The sequence below is a fragment of the Centruroides sculpturatus genome, unplaced genomic scaffold (assembly GCF_000671375.1).
Source record: "Centruroides sculpturatus isolate CEXI.00-Female unplaced genomic scaffold, Cexi_2.0 scaffold19, whole genome shotgun sequence".
NCBI lineage: Eukaryota > Metazoa > Arthropoda > Arachnida > Scorpiones > Buthidae > Centruroides > Centruroides sculpturatus.
The window spans coordinates 560,703-569,466 of record NW_019386694.1 but is presented as its reverse complement, the minus strand read 5'-3'; the positions used below and the strand labels follow the sequence as shown (position 1 = coordinate 569,466).

Sequence of the window (8,764 nt, the reverse complement as noted above, 5' to 3'; positions counted from 1 at the left end):
CGCAATTAATTACATCAACATTACTATTTTCTATTAAATATCTACATTTATTAAAAATTCTTAATTATAAATTAATTAAAAAAAAGAAAAATATCATATCAATTTGCCCTAAAGCACACTCAAGGAAGATCTAAATTTTTCGAAAAATAAGGCTTATTGAAGTTTAATGGGGCCTCATTGTTTGTTTAATTAATGAAAAACCTTTAAATTGAAGACAAATGATACAAGTAACACAATAAATTAGCATCGTTATTATTATAATATTAATATTAACTATTTTTTACTATACGATTAGTGCTCATTGTTAATGAAAAAGTATTAAAAATTTATGATAACAATTCAATTATAGTAAGCCCATCACACTTGGGGGCCGAGGTATTTAGCTCTGTGAGTGCTTCTGCAGGAGACAAAGCGATAGGAAGTGACCTTGATTCCTACTTCTAAGCGCATGTCTCCTGCATGCTTTTACTGGCGTTAAGCTTTTGTTTAAATTAGACCAATCAGAAAGCATACTGAAACGTCCTTTGTTTGATTTGTTTTCAACTGCAATTTTTTGTGTCCTTTGATCTAGTCTTTATCTACTGTCAAAACGAAAGGCGACTCTTACAGGAAACAACTACATCGTGCGTGTGAGCGTTTGTCTCAGTTATTTTGAAGGCCGAAATGAATTATAACGGATCAAACGGCAAAGAAATTAAAGAACTGATACTTGATTCTTCAAGAAAGAAACATTCCAGATTACCAAGATTCGAACATACTGGTCAGCAAGAACTGCCGATTCAACAAGATGGCGCGACTCCTTGTAAGAAAAGAAAATTCGACGATTCAATCAAGTGGGTTCAATCTTCTAATTTACTTACAAAGGATTTAAAATTCGATGGCAGCGGTTCGGGAATTAGGTCGACGCTTTTAAATGAGAATTCCACCGAATTAGAAATATTCGAACAATTATTTACAGAAGAAAGTGTAAATTTAATCGTACAAGACGCTAATCGTCATCATCAATACTTAAAAAAGACACATGAAGTTTCCGAACGGATGTTTAAATGCGAAGACACAAACAGAAACGAAATTATGCTGTTTCTGGCATTGTATATTAGAATAAGGCAGGGAAAATTCTCGTCAAATTGCAAATATTTGTCTGTAGATTGGTCATGGTGTGAATCGTTTTTTTACGATACGATGGAAAAAAATCGCTTTTTCATGCTAATGGAAATGTTGCAATTTGCAGATTCGCCTAATCATCAAATATCAGACAGATTACATAAACTTTGTAGGTTAATGAATAGCATGAGAAATTCGTTTACAAATGCATTTTATCCTTTCGAAAACCTGTGCATTGATGAAATACGTCTTAGCTGGAACGACCGACCATTTCGTAATTGTGATTCTTTGCATCGGAGTCAATTTTATGCAGATTTAGTTACGCTGTCAGATTGTAAAACTGGATACATAGTCGATTTTATTACTTATACCGGCGAAGATACGGCAGTTTCACCTTCGTTTCCTCAGCATCACGATCTGGTCGTATTAACATTATTACAGCCTTATTTGGGAAAAGGTCATAAATTACATCTGAATAATCTATCTACGTCTACCTTATTATTTGAACGTTTATACAAATATGGGGTTGAGGCATGTGGTTTTGTAAAACTATCAAGAGATCATTTTTTCTTCGATAATAATCATTTAAAGACAAAAGTGATAAAAGAATTCGATAGAGGCGAATCGCACTTTCAATACTTCAAAGAAAGCAAGAAAATTTGGAAATCGTCTGCAATTGAAGAGCACGGAATAGTCGAACGTGCGAGCTTATCTAAAAGAAATGCCCATATCATTGATATTCCACTAAATTGGTATACAAACTTATTTTTACTTATACTGCGCGTTACTATAAGAAACGCTTATGTGTTACGCAAAACAATGGGCGAAAATAACGTAAGTTTTGCAACATTCAAAGTGAATCTTCTCAAACAAATCGATGCTAAATACGGCACGAAAAAGTGGGGAAATACAGGTGATAGTCTCATTTGTGAGAATATATGAGCGGCAATTTTCACAGGAAATATCGTTTACTCCGGAAAAGTAAAAACAATACGACTGCTATAATTGTTATACTCTATACTGGAACTGAAAAAGCGGAAATCATTCAACGTGCAATATATTCATTGTTCCATGCATCATGGTTTTAATAGAGCTAATCTATAGTTACGTCAAATAAATCACATTGTGATATTTTATTGTCGTATATATTTTTTGCTGTTTGCAATAAAAACGAAATAATTATATTGTGATGTTGTTGTACTTTTCTTAAAAATTAAATACTCATATACAGAATAAAATTTAGTTAATTTCTATAAATTTCAGAGACCGATTTTAAACAATAAAATCACTGAGTCAAATTAAAAGAGTGCCGAATTTATAATAGATATTTTGATAAGATTAAGGCAAGGGCATCTACGGACTAATAAATAAAAGTTTAAGAAAATTACAAACTTTATAGCTATTTACGTAAATTCTAGAGTAAAGATAATTTAGCTTTCGAGTGACGCGTACGAGACAGGATTTATATTATCGTTTATGAATATCGGTTCGTCATAGTTAAGAATAACACTACTCAACATATAAAAGACTTTTATGCAAGTGATAGTACAGTAGGCGAATGCGGATGTATGAAGCACCTTATTTTTTGCGAATAGAAAAAGCATAATTTTTGAGAACATATATAATTTGAATTGTAAAATACAATTTTCACTTTTTTCGTTGTTATATATAAAAAAGAGAAAATGTATAGCGATCGAATAACCTCAAGAATTTAATATTTTTGGTATAGGGGCCTTAAAATAAAAGAATAGTTTTAAGGATATACCAACATACACACATGTATATTTGTACATATGTATATATTTAAAACTTATTAATTTTATATGTATACACATTTAATGTATAAATTTCTCTCAGTCTATGTTGTAATATGTTTATTTCTAACTTTTTACATAATACAGCATTTCATCGCGAGTTTTTAAACAGTAGTCTAATATTTTGTTATAATCTTTAGAGGATAAATGCGTGAGAATTCGTATTGTTAATATTCTACTTTAATTACATTTTAATTGATATTTACATGCAATTAGCCTTATTAGGTGTAGACAGGTATGGCTCCCATTAGACTGTAATTACTTTCAATGCTTGTCAGTTGCATTGACAGGTCTACTTAGGGAATAATAAGGCTTAACTCCCTACCCATTTCCGACATAAAAAATTCAGTTAATTCATAAAAAGGTTTATCACTATGCGTAATGAAATACGTCGATTGTGTAAAATTTAATTAAATAAAATGTACGTCCATTGAAGTTCAATCATTCTTTGTTTTCAGTCTGACTTTGTTCGATTTGGCATAACCACCTTCATTTCTTTCAGTGTGGAGTTTATTTATGAACAATCTTAATGAATTAGTCAATCAAAAATACATCCTGTAAATTATCATATTAACATTAAAAATATGTAGTAAAAAAATAGCTATTTTATGATGAAGAGGTAAACTTTTATTACAATAAGCTATATCACTAATTTATGCAGTTTTAACAAAACACGTGTAAAGTGATAATTGTTGCTTTTAAAATATCATCTTTAGTGACATTTTAAAAGCGTTGATGGGATAACGAATCTCACGGGAGTCATAATGTTTTCTTCTAAAGAGGCAAGCTAACTACCAAGCATGAACAAACAACTTAATTAAAATTGGAAATTTCTATTCTTAATCTTCTACTTTAATTAAATTGTTTATTAATACTAAGTTTAAAAAATTGTGATATAATATAACGTAAAAAATTGGAAATAAAATATGGATATTCTAATGATATTTGGGAGAACAGATTTATTTAAACTTATTATCTTAAATTAATGAGAAATTTTTTCATTAAATGTGTATATATGTATAATGAATTTCTATTAAATGTATAAATATATACAACATANAAGTTTTAAAAATTGCAATGTAATATAACGTAAGAACTTGGAAATAAAGTATTAATATTCTAATTATATTTGGAAGAACAGAAAATGCTAAAAATATTATTAGATAAACTTATTATCTTAATGAGAAATTTCTGCATTAAATGTGTATATATGTATAATGAATTTCTATTAAATGTATAAATATATACAACATATGCATGTGTGTATGTACTTTACAGTACATTCAGACACAATTTAATATTTGATTTAATTCGAAAAATAATTTATTATAACTGTGATAAGTAATTGCATTTTACGTACTGTAAGTCTACTATACTCGATAGTTATTTATAGGTCGATTTTTGTAACCAAACGTTAAATAGGCTTTTATAAATTAGTAAAATTGTAAGAGAAAAGGCTAACGGCGGCGATACACGTTAAGTTAATCTTTAAAGGATTAACCATGCTTGCCTGACCTTGAGTAATTTCTGGTAGTGTGTGGGGAAAAATTTAACAGTTTTCGCGAAGTGTACTGACCACCGGAGTAGAATTGAAGAATCATTTGACTTTCCTGCACAGTGTCAGATTGCCCAGGCCGACCTTAATCTGTGTGCCGTTGTGTCGTTCAGTTGTGAGACCGCTGAGTAGTTAGAACAATGTCTCGTGAATGTTTGAAAGAATTATTTTCTATAACCTTATTAACTTTTATTATTTATAACCTAAAATATTAATTTTTCAGGTTATAAATTATTTTTAGATAAAAAATTTTTTGAGTAAATTAAAATTATAAATAATTTTATTATTTAGAAAACATTTCAATTCATTTCTTCCGTTTACATAAAACATCTTGATACTTTATGCCATTTTCTTTTACATTTAAAAAAAAAAACTATTGTTTTAATATTCAAGTAAATTAAAACATGACAACTTAAGATAAGACAAAGTTTAATAAATTCTTTTTAATTATTAATTAAATTATAAAATTAATTTGGATAATAATGTTTACAATTTTTACTAGTATCGGATGTGGTTGAGAATTATTAATATATATTCGTCTATAAAATCTAATCCATTAATTTTTTTGGTAGTAAAATCGACTTGCCATTGATCTTTCGCTGATAAATAATGCTTTTTAACAAAATCTATAGCCCAAGATTTCTCTTGAAATTTAATTTTGTGTTCTGAAATACATCCATTAAAAAATTATTTATATGAAAAATTAATTTTGTGATCAGTGCTACCCAAATAACTACTACTACTACTCTTTACACCATAGATTTCTATACACACTTTTTCTTTTCGAGTTTTAACATAATTTGTTGCCAATAAACATTCAAGAACAACCAGTATGTCGTCATCAGATGCAATGGCCGACTGACTGACTGAGAGACAATGGCGTAGCGAACATAACTGGCTCCCGGGGCACGACACTATATTGACGCCCCCTCCACTCCAGAAAGAAATCTTGTTTATCTTGGAAAACATTTGGCGCCCCTCTGCGAGTGGTGCCCGGGGCACGTGCCCTACTTGCCGCACCCTAGCTACGTTTCTACTGAGAGGTTTTCTTCGTGTGTGAACGATAGGAAATTCTGAATTTTCTCAACGTTGCACTTTTGCATTTAATCTTAAAGCTATTAAAGACACGAATTTGGAATTATTGCATTATACACATAAAAATGTTTGTGTTTTTCAATAGATAATTAAAAAATTTAAAGCCTCTGAATGTTTAAGCAATATTACTATTTAATAATTTTACTAATATATGAAAATTTTACAGATAGTTAGTTTGTTAAAAATACAATGAGTTGTTCTCAGTCAAATTATTATAATAAATTTATATATTATATATATTTATAATAAATTTAAAATATATTCAAGATGGGATATTAAAGTTTTGGATAGATAGTTATAGACTTATTTATTTATTTATTACGCATACTGGATACACTCCTTGATGCAGGGAGCAAAACCATCTCCCAAAGAACAAAACACATAAATACAATGATCATAAGATCACAAACAGATTATACAATAATAAATTAAATAAATAAATTCAACAACGAATAAAAAAATTCGAAGTGAAGTTTCTCTTCAATAAGAATAAAAAATAAATACCTTATAAGTAAACATTTTTTGATGCAAAAAAATAATAAATAGTTAAGAACTAAACTATCTTAAGAGAATAATCCATTTCCGTTGTCAATAATATTAGTTTTTTGACTTCAGGCAACAGAAAAACGCCGAAAGTCTGCGGAAGTAGTATCGAAAGAGGTCCCAGCATTTTGTCTGTTCCTGAAAATAGTTAAAAGCATTTTTTAATCAAAAATATTAATATTTATTTCAATAATTGTCAAAATGTTTTATAAAATTTGCTTAAATTGTAAGAATAATAAAATCAGTAAAATAAATTAAACTATATTTCAATGAATAAAATATTAATAAACGAAAATAAATATTAAAATAATAACCGAATGTCAATAAATATTATGAGAAAAAATGTAATAATTTAATAAAAATTACATGATTACAAAAGGACTAATGAAATAATTTCAATGACTTAATTTCAAACAATTAATTCAGAATTAGATACAGAAAAAAAATAAAAGTGTGATCGAGAATGAGAGTTTACATGAGATAAAAAACATGTTTAATTTAGCCTAGACAAAGGTTAAACAGGAAAAAATTTTCAAACCTCTTTTTCAGATGTTAATATAGATTTTTCATTTGGCAAAATCCATTTATTCTCCACGATTTTTTTTGGTTTAATTTTATTGTTCAACTTTCCTGTATTGTTTCTTTCCTTGTACGTAAATATACCTGAAAAACATAATATTTTATGTTTAGCGTATGTGTTGCAGTTTTCTCTTTGTAAAAGTTATAATGCATATCCAAAAACCATCACGCTTCTCAAACATGCAGTTACATTATCCGTCCAAAGTCAACACAAGATATAAATGATTTCAAATACTAATAAGCAATTCAAGAATGAGAAAGTGCAAAAAGTGATAAAATTCGAATTTTAATTAAACAGATACAACAAAATTTAAAATATTTTTTATTCAACAAAGAATCTTCTGCTTAAGTAAAATAAATTGTAAAGTATTTTTCCACTTTAATTTCATTAACAATGCAGGAAACATTAATTATCTGATTTAGTGTTAAAATTATTACACAATCGAATTTAAAACTTTTATAACTGTTTAATTGTAAAAGAAATTGAAAGCCATTGTGTTATAAAAATAAGAGTAATAACATATCTTACCATATTGATCATTATTATCGATTTCTGCATCAAATTGTTCACAATTGCTTGAATTAGACTCTGATTCAATGTTATCAGATTGAGATGCATTGTTTACAGGTTCATATTCTTCGTATATAACGTTTTTCACTAATGAATACATTTCCAATTCAACAAATTTTCTAAATAAATATCGATGGTTAGACTCTGATTCAATGTTATCAGTTTGAGATGCATCAAATACAGGTTCATATTCTTCGTATATTATGTTTTTTACTAATGAATATTTTTCCAATTCAACAAATTTTTTAAATAAATAGCGATGACGTAAGCCTTCATTAGAAAATCCTGTCATCTTTAATTGTTGTTTTGTACGAAGTTTTTTATCTGCCAGATTTTTAGCCAGATACTGAAAAAATTTCAATATATATTATAAATATTAAATTTGATTCATAATATTCAACAGTTAGTTTTTTGTAATTGACGAGCGACTTTAATAACGCGATGACAGGCAGCTGCAAAAAGTGGATGTAATTGACAATAGGAAAAACATCGCTCAAATTGTCGTTTATTGTACATTATCGCAGAGTGATAATGAAAATGTTAAAACTTGATTGACGATAACACGGGGGTGTGCAAAAGTAGGTATTCAGTTAAGAATCTGAGAAACACAAATGTTTGGCATTCATTTTTATTACTTTTATAATGTTTTATTAGTTCGTATTCTTTTTTTTGTGATTTAATTTGAACATAAAAACAAATGTTTTTCTTCCTATATGTTTTTCCATAATAACATATACATACTTTTGCTTCATGTGTATATTAACTGGACTACAATATTGAAATTGTAAGTATTCACTTGTACTGTGTTGGTCTGGCTATTCGACTGTTATTTGCTAATTTCGGGAATGGAATTAGATAGATAAAAACCGAGACCATCCTAAGAGAATCTTAGGGAGCCCAAGTATCGATTAACTATATACGGTGTCCGGACTAGACCGAAAGTTGTGTGATTTTTTTTAAATAAAAAAATTGACAAAAGAATTGCCGCTTCGCATTGTAACGATGTCACAATATATTTTGGTCGTTGTCATTGTTTGCCTATCTGTTGAGAGGCAAATGTCTGTCTACTCTTTAACTGACAACAATTATTATAAGTTAGTAAAATATTTAAAAATTGAAAATGTAGTGTAAAATTGAAAATGAAAAGATTTCTGTTTTCTTATAATTGAGGAGTGAAGCAATACAAAGGAATTAATACAAAAATTTAAAAAAGAAGCAATGTTTTCGTGTACACTTAACACGAAATATTCTTGACACGCTATTTGAGTTTATTTTTTATGAAAATAAAAAGATACAATTTATAATTTTCTAATACACTCACCTGATTAAAATCCATAAAATCAGTGTCGTTAAAAAACGACACATACCCTCTAAAAAATTCGCCTCGGAAACCTGTGAACGAACATTTCACAATTACTGGTTATATATTTTCGTAATAAACTTATTGTGTTAATAGTACAGTGAACTATAGATAACATTTACAGGCAACAACTTTTAAAACTC

General features: G+C 28.3%; 2 protein-coding genes across 3 annotated transcripts in view; one reads left to right on the top strand and one right to left on the bottom strand.

Moving 5' to 3' along the window:
• Nucleotides 1-663: 663 nt before the first annotated feature.
• LOC111615591 lies at nt 664-2,046 on the top strand. Its single transcript, XM_023356996.1, has one exon. The coding sequence runs from the start codon at nt 664-666 to the stop codon at nt 2,044-2,046; it is 1,383 nt and encodes a 460-aa protein (XP_023212764.1).
• Nucleotides 2,047-6,008: 3,962 nt separating this feature from the next.
• Nucleotides 6,009-8,764, bottom strand: part of LOC111615610 — a 62,053-nt gene continuing 59,297 nt past the window's right edge. The window contains exons 1-4 of one of the 2 annotated variants that reach the window (XM_023357020.1): nt 8,583-8,648; nt 7,220-7,607; nt 6,650-6,774; nt 6,009-6,249 (exon numbers count right to left, since the gene is read on the bottom strand). In XM_023357020.1, coding sequence (XP_023212788.1) covers nt 6,166-6,249; nt 6,650-6,774; nt 7,220-7,607; nt 8,583-8,597 — 612 coding nt within the window. In that variant the 5' untranslated portion in view covers nt 8,598-8,648 and the 3' untranslated portion in view covers nt 6,009-6,165. Of the gene's footprint in view, nt 6,250-6,649; nt 6,775-7,219; nt 7,608-8,582; nt 8,649-8,764 lie in introns of those variants that run through there. The other variant, XM_023357019.1, reaches the window with a different exon arrangement.

What these genes read in the sequence shown, in the direction of transcription:
- LOC111615591 (XM_023356996.1), top strand. Translation starts at nt 664, where the DNA reads ATGAATTATAACGGATCAAACGGCAAAGAAATTAAAGAACTGATACTT.